At 39.9% G+C, this 23,872-nt stretch overlaps 1 protein-coding gene across 1 annotated transcript in view; it reads left to right on the top strand.

Moving 5' to 3' along the window:
* CCDC168 (coiled-coil domain containing 168) overlaps positions 1 to 18,650 on the top strand; it is a 30,449-nt gene extending 11,799 nt beyond the window's left edge. Inside the window, exons 5-11 of the mRNA XM_059902908.1 lie at positions 198 to 1,384; positions 3,839 to 7,259; positions 7,365 to 7,379; positions 7,452 to 12,556; positions 12,911 to 15,773; positions 15,870 to 17,632; positions 17,690 to 18,650. Coding sequence (XP_059758891.1) covers positions 198 to 1,384; positions 3,839 to 7,259; positions 7,365 to 7,379; positions 7,452 to 12,556; positions 12,911 to 15,773; positions 15,870 to 17,632; positions 17,690 to 18,332 — 14,997 coding nt within the window. The 3' untranslated portion in view covers positions 18,333 to 18,650. The remainder of the gene's footprint in view (positions 1 to 197; positions 1,385 to 3,838; positions 7,260 to 7,364; positions 7,380 to 7,451; positions 12,557 to 12,910; positions 15,774 to 15,869; positions 17,633 to 17,689) is intronic.
* Positions 18,651 to 23,872: the final 5,222 nt, after the last annotated feature.

Below are 23,872 nucleotides of genomic sequence, written 5' to 3'. Positions count from 1 at the left end.
TTCACTTCAAGGTGCCTACTTTGCCCAACATCAAAATGAGTATTGGATTAAATGTGGAGACAGATATGCAAACGGTAACAAGACTTAGTCATATGCAGCTAGTGCAAGGGAAATCGCCAAATGGAAGAAAAATATGTTGCCCAGATTCTATCAATATGAGTAGTTTATCTAACAGTGTGAAAGATGGGGAGGAGAAGGCAGGGGAACAAGATTTACCAGCTCCAGAGACTAGCCAAGGCCTCATATTCAATATATATCAGAAGAAGAATCATGACCTTGTCAAATCACATGAGGAACTGAAACAACCAGGAAGTATAAATATTCAGGTACAACCACAAACACATTTTGCACAGATTATTTTAAGCTCTGCTTCATGCCCTACATTGGATCAGTTTCAACTTAGAAAGCTAGAGAGCTATGCTAGGTTTTCACCTCCAATGTCAGGAGAAGCAAAGATTGATGAACACATATTTTCTGCAAGAGAATGTGGTGTTCCATCTGATGCAAACCATCAAAAGGAACAAGCTGATGGTATTGAAAAGAAAGAGACAGTGACTTTAGATTTCTGCCTGGCTTCTTTATCTATATCCAAAAGCAAGAGAAACTTCAAACAGTATTCAGACTTGAAAATCTTAATGAAGCCCAAATGTGGAATTTTAAAAGCAAAGAAACCATCAATTTCAAACATGTTCAATATCAAGGGTGGTGCTAGCCCAAATCATAGAAAAGAACTGGGATATAACTTAACAACCAAAATTAAAGAGGTGGATGAAGGTGAAAAAATGGCAGACGACAGGTACTCCCTCACGTCTATTATACCTGCTGTTAATAGGTATAGCAAGAGAGAAAGGGAAAAAAACATGTTGTTAGGAGAAAAAAGACTCAGTTCTAAACAAGTAAAGCGAGAGATATCACCACGTGAAGGTAATATTACTCCAGGTGACACCAAAGAAACCAATCTTCAAGATGAAGAGGAAGAAGAAGGTGAACAGGAGATGTTGTTAAAGATAATTCCACAGCACAGCCAGCATTTCGTCTTCTGTTCAGGCCAGAGGAAGGAGCTTGACCTTCACAAATGGGGAAACAAAGGACGTGGGAAAATTCTGTTTGTTACAGAACAAGACGTCCCACGACAAACGCAGCTTCCAGATCCAACCCAGGCAGAGGAGCCAAAGAGAAGCCAGCAGACACTAAATGGCACGGTGTGGTCAGCGAGTTCAACCCTTCCCTTTCTAAAGTCAAAGGAATCACTAATTGGTCGAGTTTTAATTGATACAATGAAATGCGATGTCCCAAGTAATGGGAGATGTACGGGGGACCTGTACGATCATGGTAAAGAGGAAAAGACAGAGTTTAAAGAAGATCTACAAGCAACTGTCCTGGGGTCTTTGTATGCCTCCACACCTGATCTATTTGAATCTAAGAGGCAGAGAAAGACACTTACATGTAGAGCCTTAAAAAGTAAAATGAGTCCCAGATGTGTTATTATGAAGACAAGGAAGGCACCAATTTCACAGATATTTAATATCCCTGGGAATGGTTGTCTAAAAGCCCTACCTCCAAAAACCCTGAAATCACAGATTGTTGACTTTTTAATTCAGATAAAATACTCTGGGGTACTGGAAGATCTTACTGCAGAGAGAAAGGAAGGAGTAGCCCAAGAATTACCAGCAGCAATTCCGGAGGTTTTGGATTTATCCACACTTGCTTTACCTGTGTCGAAAAGAAAGAGAAACAACTCAAAACTTACAGACAGGAGAAATAAAATGAGTCCCAAATGTGTAACTTTGAAGGCAAAGAAGACACCGATTTCAAAGACGTTTAGCGTCACAAAACGTGGTGCACCAAGCCGTGGTAGGCAATTGGAATGCAACTTCAAAACCATGAGGAAACAAGGTCAGTCTGTGGCAGCTGTCATCCTGAATGCCTTTTCCTCTCCCATGGCGGTTTCACTGGACATGAAAGTGCATAACAGAAGTAAAGTAGAGATGGACATGCCGTGGAAGATGAGGTTCAGTCATGAGCTGCAACACCAAGGGCAGTGCCCAGATGGAGAAAGAGCCTCGTGTCCCTATTCCACGGGCGAGAAGGGCAGGGCCTCAAATGTCAGGAAGGAAGTCAAAGACCTCGGTGGAGAAGCAGCGCCATGGAATTCCCAACACCTCACTATCCATGCTCCTAACATGAAGGAACCTCGCTTTGTGAAATCAGATCTAAAATGGAAGTATTCAGCAAGGAAAAAAATCCCAGAATCGCTTACCATAGCTCAGGAGCTGCAGCAACACACACTTTTCACACAAAGTGTATTGCATTCTGTGTCTTGCTCTATTTTGAATTCACTTCCATTTGAGAAGCTACCAAAAAGAACAAAACCACAGAGTCCAAAGATTTTATCTCCAAAGACAGGGAAATCACTTAGTGAACCTTTAATTGTCAAAGCACCGACTGATACCCTATCTGAAAGAGGCCCTGCAAAGGAACTTGCTAGTTCTCTTCCAGAGGAAAAAATAGGGTTACCAAAGGATTTACGAGTGAGAACCCTGAAGTCTTTTGGTATCTACATGCCAGCGTCACCTAAAATTAAAAGGTTGAGAAATGCAGCACTAACCCCTAAGTCTAGAACTGGGAAAGCCCAGATGGCATCGATTTTAAAGACAACTAATATCACTAGGTCTGGTGCCCCCAGCCATGGAAAGGAACAGGTCTACACCTTGGATGACATGGCCAAAGAAATATCTCAAAGTATGTCAAATATATTTATGAATACCTTTTTTTCACCTACACCTGTTTTACCTGCCATCAAAACACACAAAATACTGAAAGCAAAGAAAGACCCATTAAGCAAAAAAGTCAATATTATACAGTTAAAACAAGAGGAAGGGAAAAGAGTGTGTAAATATACCTCTAATAAATGGGGCATCTCAAGCAGCACATCAGAATCAAGATCGCAAAATGAAAAAGAAAAAAAGGGCAAGGAAGTTTTATTCGAAGCAGGTCTACAATTCCTGAATAGGACCGGAAGTAGAAAAGATCAAAATATGCTTGTTACAGAGCGAGAAGCGTGGCAACAAGCACTAGCTTTGGAAAATATGTTGGAGTTTATTTGTTCTCCTCTGATAATTCCATTTCAAACTGAAGAGCTGAAAAAGAATATCCTACCACAAACAGACATACTGCATAGAATAAGTGAAAAGAGTTCACGTCTAAAAAGAGGGAAAGCAATGTTTGATGGTCTTTTAATTGATGAGACAGTGTATAGGACTACGTCTGATCAGAGCCCCACAAGGAAGCTGGATGTTCCCAGTGCAGCTTCCCTACAACTTGAAGGAGAAGAGGAAGACATAAAAACTCAAAAAATAACAAAATACACAGTTGATCAAAATATCCCACCTCCCAAGTCAGGGATCTCAGTGCTTGGAGATCCATATAATGAAAGCTCTAGAAGGAAAGTGGGTGGTCGTATTGCCAAGAAACATAAAGAGTTGCCAAGAGATTTACTAACAATATCCATGATGTCTGTTTTACCTGAATCTAAAAGGCAGAAAAAGGCATTAAAATTTCCAGGAAGGAAAGATCTTATGGGTCCCAAATGTATAACAACGAAGGCAAAGAAGCCTCTTTTTTCACAGGTGCTTAATATCACTAAGGATGGTCATCTGTACTGTAGAAAGGAAGAGGAAGGCCATTTAAAGTCTATGATAAAGGACATGCAACAAAATAGAGGTATAGGTGATGCGTTTTTATCTCCCACACCTGTTTCAACTGATAACAAAATAGATATTGAAATTGATAGCACACCAAAAACAGGGACGGATCGACCAAGAGTGAAAATATACAGCCATACCTATCCAGAGCTAGAGAAATCACCAAGTGATGGGGAAGCATGGGAGGCCAATTTGGCTGATACACAAAGCAGATCCAGCAACACAGGTAAAATGAATGTGCCACATAAAAAGGAAGAGGAAAACATCCCAGAAATGTTAGCAGAATCAATTCTGCACTATAGTCAACACTTCCATTTCAGTTCCCATCATATGAAAAATCTTGGCCCTTGCAAACCAAAATCTAAACTGAATAGTTCAGAAGGCAGAAGGACTTGGAATTTGTCTTGTGCCACGCAAAATATGAGGCAAGAAGAACACATTAGAGAAACTATTTTAGAGCCTGTTTCTAGAAACGTGATGAATTTTATTCGAGTACAAACATTGAAGAAAAGTCTTCATACTCAAGAGGGAATACAATATATGGTAGGTCTAAAGACCCCATTTCCAAAAGCTAGAAAATCAGAGACTGGTTCCATACAATGTGATGGTCTCTGGGATGGAAATCCGAGGAGGAAATGGGATCGTCCTATTTCTAAGAAAAAGACATGGAATCAAAGTGACTTAGTAAGAACTGTCTTAAAGCCTTTAGATTTCTCCAGCCTTGATTCGTCTGAACCCAAAAGCCAGAGTTACACATTAGAGGTTGCAGACAAGAAAAATACAACGAGTCCCAAGCAGGTAATTCTGGAGGCAGAGAAACCATCAATTTTACAGGTGCTTAATAGCACAAGGTGTCTTACAGGAAGCCATAGAAAAAAACCCCACAAAGTTAAGTACAAGATAAGAGAGAGGCAATGGAATGAAAGTGTGAGAGAGACATTACTCCTCACCACTGAGGGAACCAAGATTCCAACGCCCAAGTTAGTGATTGACCAACTCTCATTCGATACAGCAGCGAGGGACACTCTGTATAATGACAGAACACGTCACAAAAATCTGGGTGGTCTTATTACAGAGAAAAAGGCAGAGTTGGAGGAAAACTTAGCCACAACTCTCTTGGGGCCTTTAGATTTATTCACTCCTGTTTTATCTGACTCTGAAAGCCAAATAAACACAGTACAAGAGAAAATCATACTGAATCCCAGATGTTTAGCTCTGAAGAAAAAGGAGCCACTCATTTCACAGATACTTGAAATCAATAGGCAGTTTGCCACAAAGCAGAGGACAAAACTTAGATCCAATTTAAAAACCAAAATGAAAGAGATCTGGCAAGGTAAAAATGTGGCTGTTATATTTACAAATGCCATTTACTTCGCATTGGATACCTCTGACGTTAAAAGGCAAAGCAGATTCAAAACAGAGATAGACAGAGTATCAAGGTTTAGTCCTGTACAACCAACACACATGGAGTCGCCAGTTGAAAGCCGAGTAATTTTACAATCAGTTAATGCCACAGGTCATGCTGCTTTAAGCATTAATAAGGAACAGGAACAGGAACAGCGGATGGACATAGAGAGAGAGAAAACTGTGTTAAATGCAGACCTAAAATCTACAGATGCTTCTACGTCTATTCCACCGCACATAAAAATGGAGCAGTCACCTAGTACCTGGGGTAACTATGAAGAATCTTCTGAAAAGAGAAATGCCCTGAACAAAGCAAAAGTTACAGAGGAAGAAGAGTATGAACAACAGGTTTTGTTTGGAACACCTCCACAAAATACCCAGCCATTTGAGTTTCTACAAACGAGACAGCAAGAACCATGTGTCTCAGGAACCATCCAGAATTCTGCTTATGCTTACAATCCTAAATATCCTAAAATCATAAAACATAAAGCTAATGCAAAAGCAGCAGGTGTGAAAAACACTACGCACACTGAACAGGTAAAATTGAAGGCAAAGAAACCACTTGTTTCCCTGATGTGTAACACAACAGGTTATGGAACCCAAAGCAACGAAAAGGAAACGAGGTGTAACATCAAGAAACAGAAGCCGGGGTTCCAGCAAGGTAAAGCTGAGGTAGAGTTAGTCCTGAAAACTATTTGTGACTCTGGGTCTATTCCACCTCAAATTCAAGCGTTGATGGAAGCAGAAAGGGAGAAAGGCAAGGCACAAAGGCTGACACACATTCCTCCAGAGCCAAAGCTGGAGAAAGCGCTAAACAGAAGACAAATAGCATTTTCACAGTCCATTGCTAAGAGTGCTAAATCAAGAAATATTAAAACACTGAAACAATATATTAGAGAGCAAGAAGAAAAGTACCAAATTGCTTCACCAGACGTTCTCCCACAATGTAAATACCGATTCGTGATGAGCCAGCCACTGAAGAAGGAGCCTGACGATGTCAAATTCACAGTAGATTTGAAAAGACAAGTATATCCTGATCGACATTCACAAAAGAGGGAAACCAACTGCACTACGTTTGACATCTCAAGAATTAGATTACACACAAAACACAAATTCCTTATCACACCAGGAGTAAAGGAGGGAGATGGAGACATGGCCCAACATCCATTTCCAACTCTACAGTGGAGAGAAGTATCCAAGAAAACGGACATTTCCTTAAGTTCAAAAGGACAGAATATGTTTCTTCCAGAGTTGGATGCTTCTCAACAGAAGACGTGCAAGGAGCAGAAACTGCTGAAACAAGGAAGTATTTCAAGGACACACCTGGAGCATACTTTGTATCCCATTATGGAAACTCCTCATTTGGAAAATACAGGAAAGGTCTCTGAGGAAGGTACGTACATTGACAGAAAAAATATTTCACATCTATTGGGAAGAGAAGGATTAAGAGAAACTGATATCTTACAAGGTTCAAAAGGACAGACATTTCTTTGTACAAATGTAGAGGCCCAGCAATATATGTCTGCAGTGCAGAAAGGAGAAGTGAAACCAGATCACGCTCCTGAACGAACTCTGGATTCGTTATCTTGCCCCAGTGAGGAGCCTCTTCATGTAAAAGGGGCAAGAAATACAACAGGGAAAGAAAATGTTAACATGCCTATCGTTTCAAATGTAAATCCATGGAGAAAAGAGAAACCAAAATTAACGGATATTCTGTCAAAATCAAATGGACAGAAAATAAAGTTTTCTAAAAAACAGTGGGCAAAGCAACAAAATAGTTCTAACCAGAAGGAAGAAAATCTTCTGGAATCAGTTTCCTCTTGCATATTGCATCAACTCCATATTGGAAAGCGAAAGAAAGAAGTCTCAGCCAGAGGAATCAGTCCAACAGTTTTGAGCCCAGTGGTAGAGAAAGCATCAAACAAAGCAGATATTCCAGTGGATCAACCTCCATGCTCAGAAGGAATTAATTTGCATATTGGAGGAAGAAAAGAACATCAACAAGAAAATACATGCAAGGCTCTTCTAACATCTGTTTCTCATTCTTTGATGAATATACTTCAGATTAAATTGCTAAGGGTAATGAAAGCATTAAAGGAAGTCGATAGTCCAACGTACCACACTTCAAATACAGAAGGAATTGGCTTGCCTGTTGCAGGACGAGAAGAGCAACCAGAATGTATACAACATATTTGTCCAAATCTTGCTTCTGACTCTTCGAGAGATATATTTCAAAGTAAGATGCTGTGTGAAAAGAAGGCATCGGAAGAAGTAGTTAGCACAGTGGATTACACTCCAAGTGCAGAAGGAATTGGTTCACTTATTACAGGAAAGGGAGACCAGCAAGAGAAATGTACTTATGAGGCTCTTCGAAAGTCTGCATCTCACTCCCAAGTAGGTCTATGTCAAACTGATACCCCAGTGCAAGAAGTAAAACTAGATGGCACAAATAGGATGAACTGTGAATATTCACCTCCACAGGCTAAGAAAGCATTCAAAGGAATGGGTGTTATTGTTGGATATATTCAAAAAAGTGAAGAAAGACAAAACTTACCCAGTATAGAACAAAGCCAGCAGCACTTGCTGACTCCCTCTGAGAATCTTCTGGAGCATACATCTTACCCTCAAAATGATCTCTGGCTGCTGCCACATTTAACACCTCTGGCAAAGGAAGCATTATCGGAAGTAGGTAGTGTGTCAAGCAGGACAAAAGGATTAGACTTGATTTCTAAAGATCAACTAAATACCGGATGTGAGTATGGCCTGGAATGGACTGTACCCTCGATTCCTCCAAGGCAAACAACAAAACAAAATACAAGGCCACCTTTAGAATCATTCACTAAAACTGTAAAATATCAGAATGTCTCATTGCCGAAAGGAGAGAAATCACTGGATGGGGCGCAGGTAACTGATTCAATATCAGATGTTAGCTCCCCCAAGCTAAGAGTTAGAAAGAATGTGCAATTACGTAAAGCGTATCAAAAAAAGGTGCAAAAAGAGGTATGTCTACCTGGATTATTTTCACATTCTCTTTCTATCCATATGCCTCTTTTGCCTGAAAATAAAAGACAGAAGGATGACTTAAAGCAAGGAGTTAAGAAAGGCATAATACACCCCCAAAGAACTTTGGAGAAATTGGTATTTTCAAATATATTTAATACCAGTGACGGTGGTAGCCCAGGCGATAGACCAGAACTGCAGTGGAGCATAAAAGAGAAAATGGTAAATATAAAACATAGAAAGGTCAAACCTGATTTGGTTTTGACAAATATATATGAGTGCATCCCTTCTTTACCTTACCTCAAATTGAATAAGAAGACAATTGATGAGATTATCTCAAATAATGTAAAAAGAATAAAACAACCTATATCACAGAAAAAGGAGAAGGAAAGAAGAAAAGTCAATATGAAAGGAATAATGGATCCCAACGTTATCCTGAAAGCAAAGAAATCATCACTGTCACATATACTCAATGAAAAGGAATTGCCAGGGCTGTTGAACATTATAAAACAAGAGAGCAATGTGCAGATAGGTAAAGGTAAATCAGGTGTGAAACTGACAAACCTGTTTACTTCCTTACCATCTCTATCACATCCTAATTTGATTTCAAGAACAAAAGGAGGAAGAGATAAGTCAGGAACACCATGGAACTGCCTTCCACCACTAAACCTCCAGGCATCATCAAATATCAGGAAAACATCATTTGCAGAGTCAATTAATAGAGACAGTTTAAGCAACATAATAGAATCAAAACAACGTTTGCCCCAGAAAAAGAAGGAAGATGGAGACAATATAGTATATATGAAAGATATAAGGGGCTGCAAATGTGCCCCTTTTAAAAGAAAGAAGAAACTTTTTACACATACACTGCATGGAAACAAACCACAGTGGAACAATAAAGAACAAGAGAAAATGATGCAGGAAGATAAGAGTGATCTAGTTGTAGTTCAGAATAAGCCCTATGTTTCCATTCTGTCTTCACCTCACCTGGAATGGGGTCCTGCAGTGAAAGAAGAGGCATACATGCGAGGAGTATCAGGGTTCTGCCTTCCACCATTGACCCTCCAGGAATTGTCAGATGCAGTGATAATATGTGAGGAGCCAACTGATGATATTTTAAGCAGCATAGAAAGATCAAAATATATGTCACAGGAAAATGAAGATAAAGTGGAAATGGCTTTGGAAGAGAAAAGGAATCCCAAAAGAATAGCTTGGGAGGCGAACCAGTCTCCAATTGCACGGGAATTACAGTTGAACATCAAAAAAAAAGAGGAAAAGATGCAGGAAGATAAAGATGAACGAGTTGGGATTCAGAGAAAATCTTGTGTTTCCATCTCTTCTCCGCCTTACTGTGAAGTGGACACAAGAAGGAAAGGAGAAGCAATCATGCTAAGAAAAACAAGATCCTCTTTTCTACAACCAAAACTCCAGGGTTCATCAGATACAGGAAACATAGCACATAAAAAGTCTGTTTATGGTGATAACTCAAACAATGTAAAAAAAGCCAAAGAACATATAATGCAGGAAGAAGAGGGGAGAGTAAAAATGGCAAAAGTCCTACCTTTGGAGAAAAAGAAATCACCAAGTTCACAGGAAATCCAGTTGGACATCAAAGAACAAAAGAAAAAGATACAAAGAATTCAGGGTGAACCAAGTGTGATTTTGACACGTACTTCCATACCTGCTACTTCTTTTAAATTGGATACAAGAATAAAAGAGGCAGACTACAGAGCTGAAGTAAGAAGGTACTCTCTTCCAGAACCATCACACCAGAAATCATCAGATGTAGTGAAAAAAGAAAATAAAGAGTTCATCAAGGGTGATAGCACAAGTGATGTACAAGCAGCAAACGTATATATGCCCCAGAAAGGAAAGGATAGAGGAAAAATAGTAAATATGAAATATATAATGTACTCCAAAGAGACAACTTCCAAGGCAAAGGTATTACCACTTCCACATGTACCCAATACCCCTGGCAGGTGTAGCCCCCAAATTAGAGAAGTACAGACAAACAGAAGAAAAGACTTGGGACATGTACAGGAAAGAAGAAGTGAACTAGATGAGGTTCTGACAGGACCTTGTCTACCTCAGTTTACATTAAGCAAAGTTATAGAAGGCAAGAAAGAGAAGCAAGGAGTAATAAAACCCGGTATTCCATCCTCATGGCACAGGGAATCATCAAATGCAGAGAAATTAAAATACACACTGTCACCTGTGAATGATATCTCAAGTGATTTGAAAAGAACAAAATACATGACACAGAAAGAAGAGGATAAAGCAAATATTTTTGTGAGAGACCTAATGCATCCCAAGTGCTTAGCTTTGAAGGCAAAGAAATCACCCCTTTTCCATATACTCAAAGCAAAGAAACTGCAAGTGAACATCAAAGAGCAAGTGAAAAGGGGGCAAGAAGGCAGAAGGGACACAGTCGTGCTTCTGAGCAAAATTTGTCCTTTTGTCACTTCTTCAGTTCATCTTAAATTTGACACAACAACAGAAGAAGAAGGTGGTCCAGGAATCATAAGGAATTATGTGCCACCCCCTGAGCTCCAAGATTCATTGCCTTCAGTGCAGATAGCACCTCCAAGGTCAACTGATAGCCACAGAAAGAAAGGAAAACAACATCCACCACCAAAAGAAAAGGACAGAGTACAAACAGCAGCCGTGAGCGGCTCAGTGCGCGCCAGTGGCACAGATTTCAAGGCAAAGACATCGGCCCCATCTCATGTGTTCAGTGTTGCTGAGCACGGTGCTCTAAGTAGGAGAAAGGAACCATGGCCGAGCATTGAGGAGAGAGTAGAACAGGGGCAGGGAAGAACAGAAGACCTTGATGTGGCTCCAACAAAAACTCCTCCTTCCTCGCCTTCTGTATCTCACCATAGATTGGATGCAGGAACCAAAGGAGACGAAGACTTGCCTGCAGTTGCAGGATTCTCTCCTCCACCATTTCAGCTCCCTGAGTCATCAGGTGCAGGGAAAATCAGATATGCAGAGTCCAGTCAAGGTATTAGCTCATGTAATGTAATAATAAAAACTAATGGACATATGCCATATAGAGAGACAAAGGTCAGAGTAAAAACAAAAGACAAGAAAGATAGAATATACCCCAAAATAATAACTTTGGAAGCCCATACATCCCCACTTACACATCTACTCAGTAGAAACAGACTACCTTTGAATGTCAAAGAGCAAGGGAAGGAAGTGCAGGACAGCAAAGGTGAGCCAGAAATTGTTCTGAGGGAAACTCGTGCCTCCTTACTTTCTCCATCTTACCTGAAATGGGACACTAGCAGGAATGAAAAGGAAGACACAGAAAGAATAGCACAATCCTGTTTTTCACCACTGAAGGTTTATGATCCATTCAATCCAAGCAAAAAAGCAGATGCTAAGTCATTTGATGGTTATTCGTTAAAAGACAAAGATAGACTCAAAACAGGTATTGAAGACAAAGTGCTCCCAAGTGAAAAAGCAGATACTAGGTCATGTGATGGTTATATGTTAAAAGAGGAAGTTAGACTCAAAACAGATACTCAAGACAAAGTGCTCCTGATATCTATGCATCAGAACACAAAGGAATTACCACTTTCACATATACGTGATACCAAAGAATTGAAGTGGAAAATTAAAGAGCAAAAGAGAAGGGTACAGAGAGAGGACAGTGAACTAGTCACAAAACTGAAAAACATTTATACTTCTTTACTGGCTCTACCGTATCTTAAATCTGATACAACAGAAGGAGAGCGGTACATGATAAGAATTACAAAATTGCCTCTCCCACAAGCACAGTCCAAGGAATCATCAGAATATGCTGAAACCAATGAGGGACAACTTTCAAAAGATGTAAAAAAATTAAAAGAACACATGCTACAGAAAGAAGAGAAGGAGAGAGAGAAATATGTGGATATGAATAGTAGAGTGGACCACAATAATATGGATTTGGAAGCAAAAGAATCACCTATTTTACTTACATACAATCTAAGTGACCTTCAGTGGAAAACTAAAGGGCAAGAAGGGAAGGTTCAGGAAGATAAATGGGAGCCGGGTGATGTAACACTGACTGAGACTTGCACTTCTAAATCTTCTCCTCTTCACCTTGACAAAAACACCAGCGTCAGAGAAGAGGGCATGCCAGTGTTATCAAGACCCTCTTTTCCCCCAGTAAACTTCCAGAAATCATCAGGTTCTGAGGAAGTGGTACATGCAGAGCCAGTGGCTAGTGATACTGTCATCAGTCCCCCAAAAGAAAAACATTTGCCCCAGAACAAGGAAGAGGATGGAGTAGAAAGAGGAAACCTCGTGTCCCCCAAACATCATGAAAAGGAGATGCAGAAAAGTAAAGATGGACCAGGTATGGTTCTGACCAAATCTTCTACTTCATCACCATCTCTCCCTGCCCTCAAATTGGATAAAGAAGTACAAGTCAATGATGTAATGCTAGCACTTAAAAGGTCTGTTTTGCCGAGAATATCGTATGCAGGGGAAATGGTACATACAGATTCAACTAGTGGTGATACCCTGAAAGATGTTCAAAACCTGACCAAATCTTCTACTTCATCACCATCTCTCCCTGCCATCAAATTGGATAAAGAAGTACAAGTCAATAATGAAATGCTAGCACTTAAAAGGTCTGTTTTGCTGAGAATATCGTATGCAGGGGAAATAGTACATACAGATTCAATCAGTGCTGATACCATGAAAGTTGGTCAAAACCTGACGAAATGTTCTACTTCATCACCATCTCTCCCTGCCCTCAAAATAGATAAAGAAATACAAGTCGACAATGAAATGCTAGCACTTAAAAGGTCTGTTTTGCCCAGAATATCAAATGCAGGGCCAATAGTACATACATATTCAATTAGTGGTGATACCATGAAAGATGCTCAAAACGAGGAACAACCTATGCCTGAGAAAGAAGAGAGGGAAAGAGAAAAAACGGTAGATAGGAGAGGTGCGATGCACACCAAAGATATAACTTTGAAGTCCAAGAAGTCACCTTCTTCATATATGCTCCACAGAACAGAATTACATCTGAACATTGGAGGGATAGAGCAAAAGAAACAGGAAAGTCAAGGTAAACCACCCAGTACGGTGGTAAGAAACATTTATGTTTCCAAACCTCCAACTAAGCTGAAATTGGATAAAGGTACACAAGTAGATGAAGGAAGGCTTGGAATTAAAAAACCCTCTCTACTTCCACGAATGCTTTCAGCATTATCAGATGCAAAGAAGAGACCAGAAGATATGAAGGGAATTGGTAGTGATGTAATAAAAAGACAACAACATATGTCAGAGAAAGAAAAAAAGTATGATGTGAAAAAAGTAGATATGAGGCTCAGGACACATCACAAAGAGGCAACGATTTCACCAATACCACATGTCCTTAGTACAAAGGAATTTGTGTTGAATGTTATTAAAGAGCCAGGGGGAAAAGTGTACAAAGGTAAAGATGAACCATGTATGGTTCTGACAAGAACTTTTCTTTCCATCCCATCAGCACCTCTTTATCTAGAGTCAGGGAGCAAAATAGACAAAGACACACCAGGAATCATGGGATCCTCTCGTCCACAGCAGAATCTCCAGGAATCATCAGATACCCAGAAAACAGCAATTAGAGAGTCAGCTGCTGGTGAGAGTGAAATTGTTAAAAATGCAGAACACTCAGTGCCAGAAGAGGCCGTGCAACAGTGGACCTCAAACTTCATGATCAGTGTACAGCGAAGGAAAGAACCTCCACAAGTCAAATCTGAAGGATATTTGAGTCGGTTACTTTTAAATTCACAGCATGAGGACTTTTATTTCACAGGATTTGGTACCATTACAAGTGGGAAAAGGCTGGAATGTTTCTTTTCAGGGCCAGAAGCTCAGGGAGAAAAATACAAACCAGAAACTTTTACTATGGTTCTTTCCTTCCCCATGATGGATCTAACTAAAATCGAAAATCTGAAGAAAGAAACGGAAATAATGAATAACTTAAACCATAAAATAAGTCCTCAGGTTTTAGTTTCACTTCCAAGGAAACTATCCAAGGGCATATATGCCACACTTGGCTCCCCTGTCAGTTCAGAAGGATTTTCTGCTTCAGAGCAAGGTGCCTACCAACAAGAAACTTTATCAAAATCATCTCCAGGATCTGCAGAGTCATGTAAATTTGATAGGCCAGAGGAAGACAGACGAAATAATGAAAAAATAAGTGAAATGTCCTCTCCCAAAGTGTTAGCACCACAGACAAAGGAATCACTTGAGAAAATGAATATCACAGAGTCAAATGACCCCCAAAATATAGAAAAAGAAGTTGTCATGAAAAAGCAAGTGTTGGTGCAGTCTGGGAGTGGACAGAAGACCAGGGTGGATTCTAGCCTTTCTCTGAAGATTCCACTTCAAAATGTAAAGCAGAAGACACCACTGGAAATAGATATGCACAAGCAAACTACAGTGTACCCCGGAATACAAATACTACCAGGAATACACATGGATATTACAGAGTTTGATGCCCAAAGAGGGAACAGGGAGCAGACATTGCTTGTTCCAGAACAAGAGGAACACAGTCTAGAATCACCTCAGAAGTCTGTTTCCTCCTGCTGGACTTTTGCACTTCAATCTGGAGATCTGGAGGAAAAAAACAAAACTGACACAAGCTCTACTAGAAATCTGGTGCAAAAAAGGTTACAAATAAAAGAAGAGATATTACAAATAGACACAAATATAGCTGTCCATCTGGAAGAGGACAAAATAGAAATGCACAAACACACCGTTGTTAATCTGGAGAAGGAGACAATAAAAATGGACACAAGCAATACAGTAAACCTGAACACTGCATCTCTAAAGGCAGAGGAACCTCAAATTAAGAGTCAGGTAATCACTCATATGGCAAACAGCTGCCTAATCAAGCAAAAACATAAAAAGGAACGAGAAGTGTCTGGTGCAAAACAAAACATTCAGCCACAAAAAATGTTTCAAAAACATGTTCTGGATTCATTTTACGCCTATATTCCTCTTTCTCCCAAATTTGGAGGCCAGAAAGGCAGATTAACAATAGCAGACTTGAAAAGAGAATTGAGCCCCAAATATTTAAATATGAAAACCCCAAAGCATCCAGTTCTACAGATTCTAGGCAATACAGGACATGGTACTCCAAGCAATCGAAAGAAATTAGAGTATAACTTTAACAAACCAAAGAAAATAGCTTTGTGGAGAGAAGATGCCTCAGGAATATTTGTCAGAAGTCTTTCTATTTCCATGATGAGTCCATCTCAGACTAAAGAAACAGTAAAATCTGAGATAAACCTAGAAAGAGCAAAGAGAACCTGTCTTTCAAAATTCCAGAAGAAATCACCAAACGCTAGTGAAACTATGAAGAGGGACAGCTCAAGCACTGTAAAAGAAGGGGACCAGAATTTTACAAAGACAGTTCCACAGGATTCCCAGCCCTTCATGGTGGATGAACGACAAATGCACAAACTTCCTAGTGTCAAATCAGAAGCAAACCTTAGCAGTGAAATATATAAAAATTTAGCTCCACAAACAAAAGAAAGTGTTGTTCCACGCGATGATATCTCAAGGATCGTAAAAGAACCTGACTTGCTTATGATCAAGCAAGAGAAGGCACCAAAACCCATTCAGACACCTACAGAGTGTCCATTCATGTCTAAAGATCCAAAGGAAAATGTGGAAACTCACATGAGAAGTACCCTAAATATGAATAGTTTTCCTCCATGGGTAGAAGAACCACAAGATGAGACTCAACTATTTGATACCATGGAGTGTGCCTCGCCACCCAAGCATAGGGATCAGAGTGAACCTGTGCAGGACACAGCCATACAAAAGGTCCAGCAACAAAAAACTTCTCCAGGAACTGTGCCTGTACCACCCCAAGTTAAAAGTAATGAAATAAAAATAGTGGCAGATAGTCCAAGTGCAGAAAGTTTACTTCCTCTTTATGAAGCGATTAAAAATGTCATTGAATCCCAGGTAAAAAATATGATTCGAGACAAATTTTTTCCTAATATACTGGAAAAAGTAAAAGACAATAAGACTGATGATTGGAAGTCACCACCTTTGGCAGGGGGTCCAGATGCAACATCCATGACAATACGTCACAAATTGCAGCCAAAACCTATTTTAGAAAATTTTACTTGCAAAGAAAAAACCAAGCCCACTAATCATTTAGAGTCAAAAGCACCTGAAATAAAACTGAATTTGATACCAGAGGTGGTAAAACAATCCTTCCAAAAGTTCAACTTTTATCAAAAACTGGCTATTTCAAAACATAACAGTTGGAAGCTCTATCCAAGACATAAAAAAATGTTCTTTTTGTCTCTGGAAGGGATTGATACTATAGAATTTAACCTAAAGCACAAATACCAAAAAGACTCACCTCCTGTCAGCTGTATGAAGTCACTGATTGTTAATGATGTTTCAAGGGGCAGTGAAAAGATCATTACAAAGTTAAAGAGTATAAATGAGCTAGAAAGTGGAACATCTCCTTTGACTTCTGCTAGAGAGATGACATTGCCTCATATTCTCCAAAACTATTCAGTAGGAGAAAAAAACAAACTTCTCATACACTTTTCTATGAAAACACTGGAGATTCAAATGAAAGCCTTTCCCAGAATTGTAAGAGAATCTTACACGATGGCCAGGGCTCAGGATGGAAGGAAACCTTTATCTAAATGTATTCATTCTGGTGTCAAAGTACCAAAACGAAAAAACAGAGTTTTGTTACTTTTTGAGGAAAAATCTCTTCATCAAATAGATCTTGATTTACAATACAAATACCTTCATTTTCTCCTGGGCTCTCCAGTCAAAAGTATGTTCCCTAAGCCAAATGCACTTCCCAAACATATTCTTAAATTACAGACAGTTGCAATACGTAAAAAAATAGACAATAGTGGAGAAAGTGGTGGTCTTTCCATTGATACAAGCCTGTTAGAAGAACATATCTCTTTCAAAAAGCAAAGTTTCCATGAAAACTCATCATTAGTCAGAAATTTCTTGGAGCCCACCCAGGTGTGTGCCTCTGACCCTGATCAACACAACACAGTGCAGAAAGATACCATGGCTCTTTCAAAGTTAAAATCTCATGTGACTCCAGAAAAAGATAAACGATGTCATGTATGGTTTCAAGAAACAAATACATGTGAATCTGTTGACTTAAAGACTCAGGAAAAGACTCAGGATTTAGTTGATTCCCATTCAATTCAGAATTTTGAAGGTTTTACTGATAGTCAGACAAATATTGAGAGTTCAGATAACTTGGAGGAATGCTCAGCTCTTGATGTACACGAGAGTGAAGAATGTATGTTTTCAGATGCCAACCCTTATTTAAGTTGGAAATCACAGAATATTCTGTTTGAATTACAGAAAGGCATGCCTGTGGAAAATCTCTACAAGAAGAAAAAAATCAAAACTGATTTGAAACCACTTTACAGTGAAGATTCAGGTTCCCATCATATTAGAGGCTATCAGAAACATTCCTCAATTGTGACACCACCTTCTTATGAATCCCACAAAAGCAGGAAACATAGGTCATCCTCCAAAATGACACCACCTTCTTATGAATCTCACAAAAGCAGGAAACATAGTTCATCTTCCAAAATGCGACCTCCTGACCCATGGTGTCACAGTTCCTTAAATACTGTAGAGGTTTTGTCTGTATCATCTTCCGTTCCGTTCAGTGAAGAGAAGCTTTCGCAGACTACAAGGAGCGGAAAATGTTATTCTTTAGTCCCCTTAATGGAATCAGACATTAAATTACATCTTGCAAAAAGCCAAGGCAAACCTCACAGGCATTCAGAAAGCAAAGAACGGAAGAAGGCCAAATTGGATATATCTAGAAAGAACAACACTCCTTGGGAATGTGATGACAGTTATACACAGAGTAAAGAGAAACACACAAGAAAGGAGAAAGTACGGGATTATGAGTCAGAAAGATCAGATTATTTCCCAAGCAAACATAAGTCAGCATCAAAACCTCCTCAAGAGGATATCAGCTTCCATTCTGAAGGAAAACAAAACCAGCCATTTTTTTATGCCTGTATACCATCAGACTCGCTGGAGATTATACCCCAAACCGTTCGCTGGACTATTCCCCCCAACACTTTAAGGAAGAAGAACTTCAGAATTCCCCTGGTGGCCAAGATTTCAAGTTCTTGCAACATATGGAGTTCATCCAAAAAGCTGCTGGGGTCGCTGTTAGGGTCCTTCAGCCTCGCTCGTCAAAAATGATGTTACCATATCAAGATTCATCTCGAGGGGAAAGCTGGTCACTCTTGTGATATTCTTTGAAAAATACAATCATATAAAGTCAAATGGTTTCCTCATGAAGTGTTTTCTAAACTGATACCTTTTATTTCTACAGTAGATTTGCACAGTTCTGGGAGGGATGGATGGGAAAGCAGATGATTTCCGGTTTGGTCCAGCCATGCGTGAAATCTCCCCTCAGTTTATGCTACCTCCTTATAATCCCCAGAGGAGAAGCCCACAGATGCCCAAGCCCCCTTCCCACCCTTCCCACGCCCCCCCCCCCCATGACTGAAGGGTGAGTCGGAGGAATTGTAGCCCATACATGAGATTGGGAGCACCCTGAAAGGTAGGAGGACATAGATACTGAAGGGAGACAGTTTCAAGTAGCAGCGAGGGTTCAACAATGTCAGATGTCACAAGATACAGGGATAAGTACTGGTTTTGAGAACCCAGTTTCCTCTGACGGCTTTGTCCTTGTCCCCAACCACAAGTGGAACCCACAGCAGCTCTGTGACCCGTACCTGCTCACCACCTGCCATGGCTAGGGCATCAAGGCACTTGGGGACCTCGGCACAGAGCACCTGCCACTGCATCCTCTGGGAGGGGCAGGGAGCCGCCCCACAGCACTGCCAGGTGAAGGGAGACACCTCTCAGTGCACCTGAACTACCTGCCCTCCTCTTACCACCTGCCCTGGGCTGCCAGGGCCCTGGTGGGGGATGGAGCAGGTCCACCTGTAGACAGAGGTGATTGCGAGATGCAGTGTGATCTGGAGCACTACCAGCAGTGCACCCTCACCTTTGCCCTCAGGGCTGGTGACCCCGCCCCCTGCCCCCAGGCTCTTGCAGGAGGCCCAGGAAAGCTGAGTTGACCCAGGGGCTGCCAGGAGAAGAACCCAGATGTGTGAGATTGGGGGTGGGGTGGTGGTGGAATTTTTAGCGCCAAGTGAATTTTTTTGAATGTATTTTGTACTGGCTTATTTCTTGTATGTAAATAAAATATTGGTCTCATTTGGAAAACAAAAACATTTTTTTTGCCTCATAAAAATTCCATAATGTTAATCATTTGATTATATTTTTCATATCACCATTATATTCATGCTAGGATAACAATGCTTCCTCTATTATAAATGCTACTTGATCTCTTTAAAACACATATTTCCTATGTGTGGAATATTTGGGCATGCTTAATAAAATACAAAACTATAAAAATTTCCAATTTGTTTTTTACCAAGGAAAGTATCTAATTGTATACAACTTACACACAACTTCTAATTTTAATAATAGAAACAATGAAATTGTTTCACTTCTTGACATTTATCAAGACTTTAACTCCCCAAGACAGGCACTACAGCCACGCACTAGATTCTGTCATCCGTATGATGGTCTTGGCATCTGAGTCATGTCTGTTGGGTTTGACAATCAAATTGAGTATTTTACTACTTTTTATTATAGAGAATTTTGAGCATACACACACAAAAAAGACAATAGTATAATGTACCTCTATGTGCCCCTCACTCAGCTCTTAAACCTAACCTATAGTCATACCTGCCTCATCCACTTCTCCATTAGTATTTTGAAACAAATTACAGGTATATAAATTTATCTAAAAATATTTTACATATCTCTACAAGATAACTATTTTTAACAACCATCTCATATCTAAGAAGTAACAATAATTACGTAATATCAAATATTCAGTCAGATGATTTCCAACTATCTCATGAATGTCATTTTCTAATAGTTCCCATTCCATTGCTTTTTTTTTTTTTTACAATTTTTTCAAATTGAAGAAACCAGGTTGTTTGTTCTGTAGAGTTTCCCACAACCTGCAGTTTGCTGATAGTGTCCCCATTTCAGATTGAAATTATTTAACTTTGAATTCCTGCTTGTTCCTTAAAAGGTCTTTAAATAGATTACACAGTGTGCACCATTTAGAGTAAAATGCAGTGTTTCAGAAGACTGCCTGTCACTTCTGGCAATGCAAATTAGAGCTGTCACAGCTATAGGGCTATTATATATTTATCTGCTGTATAGAGCTGTCCTATAGTTACATGTTCTCTAGGGCTGTTATATAGTTATATGTTATAGAGAGCTGTTATATACTTAGAGCTGTTATAGCTGAAATAGCAAAATTTTTTACCATCAATGGTAGGGAGGGATTAAGTGACTAGTTCTCGTATTGTGAAGAACTTGCACTGAGACATCAAATGTCTATTTGTCATTCTATTTGAAAAATATTACAAAATTTTGAATACCAAATTAGATATGAAAGGGAATATTTATTTAGAGTGAGAAATCAATACACATTTCAAATTGTATAAAGCTGATCAAACTAAAACCATCATGAGTCCAAAAAAAAATAACTGCTTTTTATACTTGTTATTAACTGCTTAGTACACTTTTTTCCTACTTTTTTTTTTTTTTGGCTGCATGCTCTTTGATCACCCTTCATAAAACAACAATTTTGTAATACAATTTTTCCTATAGAGATCAAAAGTAAACCAGTCTTCTGGGGGTTGATCAACACTTGTTGTTTATTATTAACAATTTAGAAAGTTCAGGCACCTTTGCTGACTCAGTGACCATTTAGCACACCATTTCATCTGGAACCACCAGACTTCATCCGAACAGGATGTAGAAAGTACTGTAAGATGCAAGCTGACAAGCTGAGATGCATAAAAAATGTGTTACTTTGCCCACAGATGCCCTTGCTGTTTGTGGTACTAGTATAGGTTTGTACTCCAGAAACAAATATCATAAACTCTATGTCATGGAATCCTCATTAAAAAAGAAAGTATAGTGACTGCATCTGCTCTTTTGATTATCTTCCTTTTGGAAAAGAACGTCCTTTTTGACTAGGCGTTGTAGAGAATGATTTATAGCTTATAATTTTACACACCTGATGCATGGAAGACTTTTCCAGTTTGCTATCCAAATCTTCCAAGTCTTGTTTCTCCTCTGTTACACATATTCCTCCTGCTCTGGGCACTGTAGGAAGCTATATAGCCTTGCACCCTCAAGTCCCAACCTGGGATGTGTCCTTCCCAGTGGGCAGGATTCCTAGAACTTATCTCTATACCAGGATGGCCAGCATAGTTATAGACAGAAGTGAATGTCAATCACATAAACATGAAGCCCACTAAAACCAAACTAAATGCATCCTGACTCAACTTCCCCTGAGCCTAAACCCCCAAACACGAAGTCAGATGTGACAAAGTGTAAATCAAAGTGGAAAGCAAGAATACTTTTAACGAATTGGAGTTAAAATGTCTCACTCTCACAAATCTTTGAGGCCCTGAAGCTCAAGCTTCTTTAGCCTTTATGGTACATCTGCTTATGCAAATCAGATTATATTAATTAATTAATTTCCATATTCTAGCAACAAACATTTATTCAGTGTCTGCCATGTGCCAGGCCTTGTCCTGGGTGCCGGACCTAACAAAGCACAATCTCAACTTGGGAAGCTCACAGTTAACAGGTCGAGAAGAGACAGTCTTGCATACGTACACAAACAAAGCCTGGGGCATCTAATTTCCCCAACACATATGCATATCTTCCTGGTATCTTTGCTGGAGAAAACAAAAGCAGTTCTGAGGCCAAAATTATTTGTCCTAAGCCATCTGTCAAGAATTACCCATTTGGAATGGGTATTGGCAAAATGATGAACACCCAAGCCAAATCTTCTGGTGACCCACATGGCCTGCCTTCTTTTAGACGCACAAGACTCTGGAGGAACCAAGGCATGTGTTTCCTCCTGGCTTTAAAGACCCAAGTTACAACAGATGGTGATGGTGTAGCCATGAGCCGTTAAAACTGGAGAGAGAGATTTAGGCTTGTGTTTTGAGGTAATGAGGGAACTTGGGAGGACAGAGACAGCGTTTGTCATAAGCAAGATGTACACTTAGGTCTGAGAATTTCCTAGTTCTACTGCGTACAACTACACCCCTGCAAGGCCGGACGCATTACTTGGAAGAAATAGAGAAAGCAGCAGGAATTCATCCTTGAGTCAGAGGTTACCAAACTTTCTCAGGGCTTTCAGTGCCTCTGGTTTTTTTCATTACACTCCTAGGGCAAAATAAATAAGCCAACAATTCTGCATATTAAGTAGCATAGGTCCAAACAACTTAATTATGATTTATATCTTAACCACTTAGGAGTTGCTTGAAAAAAAAGCAATATAAATCAAAAGAAAAAAATATTTTTATTTCATTCTTAAATAACCACACTTACTAGTTGGATGTGTATACCTCTTGGGCCCTGCACAACGTTTCAAACTTTGGGAATCAGACTGGACACTTCACGTTGATTTTTGTGCAGTACTTGCTTTTCTTTTCGCAACAGCTAAAAACCTCAGCTTCACATAGAATTTACATAATGCAAAGGAACGTAGCACCATTGAATGATTGTGAAGTCCCTTGAGCTAGTAGTTCATGCTGTGTCCAACAGATGTCGCTGTGTTTCCCTCACAATTTAAACCAATTCCACGTGGCCACAGGGCATAGGTTTGGGACCGCCCAGAAACACTAACAAAGGGAGCAGGCGAAATAAAAGCCCCGAGAAAAGGCTGATCTCTGTACCCAAAGGACCAGGGAATGGGAAGCTGAGCAGTACAGAACCCTTTTCACAATACCTGGTCTTTTCCAAATACCACGAATAAATCACACCCTTTCCTCTCTCCACTGGGAACAGTGCCGGTGTAGACTGTTCCCTGTCTATGAGCTGACACATGGCCCCATCCTACCAGCCCAGAGGTAAAGTGTCCACAGAGCCTGAGGGTGGTGCCCAGACTTCCACCAAATAAGGTAACTAGCTGGCCAGTTAGAAGATTTATAGTGGAACTAGAAAAAAGTCCAGAATATCTTCAAATATTACTCATCACACCAAGAACCAGGAGCATCTCATCTCACCTCAGTGAGAAAAGACAAGAATCTGTGTAAGATTTTAAATCAGTCATCATAAAAAATGCTCCAATGAGCAATTATGAACACTCGTGAAACAAATGAAAAAAAAATAATAAAGACACAGAAAAGAAATACAGGGTAAAAGGAAGAGTCAGTTGAAATTCTTCAAGCTGGAAAATGAAATAAAAGGCTCATTGAATGCGCTCAGTAGCAGAAAATGGAAATGACAAAAGAATCAGTGAGAAACTCCCAAACAGGATAAACCCAAAGAAATTCATGCCAAGATACATCACCATAAAAATTTTGAAAATAAAAACAAAGGGACTTCCCTGGTGGTCCAGTGGTTAAGAATCTGCCTTCCAATTACAGGGGACGTGGGTTTGATCCCTGGTTGGGGAATTAAGATCCCACACACCACAGGGCAACTAAGCCCGCACACTCTGGAGCTGCTGTGCCACAACTAGAGAGAAGCCCGCATACCCCAGCGAAGAGCCCATGTGCCGCAATGAAAGATCAACTACTGAGCCCATATGCCACAACTATAGAGCCCGCAAGCTGCAGCTACAGAGCCCACACACCACAACTAGAGAGAAGCCCGCGTGCCACAATGAAAGATCCTTG

The sequence above is a fragment of the Balaenoptera ricei genome, chromosome 18 (genome assembly GCF_028023285.1).
Source record: "Balaenoptera ricei isolate mBalRic1 chromosome 18, mBalRic1.hap2, whole genome shotgun sequence".
Classification (NCBI taxonomy): domain Eukaryota; kingdom Metazoa; phylum Chordata; class Mammalia; order Artiodactyla; family Balaenopteridae; genus Balaenoptera; species Balaenoptera ricei.
The sequence above is the reverse complement of the archived record's forward strand: the minus strand, read 5'-3'. Positions and strand labels throughout refer to the sequence as shown.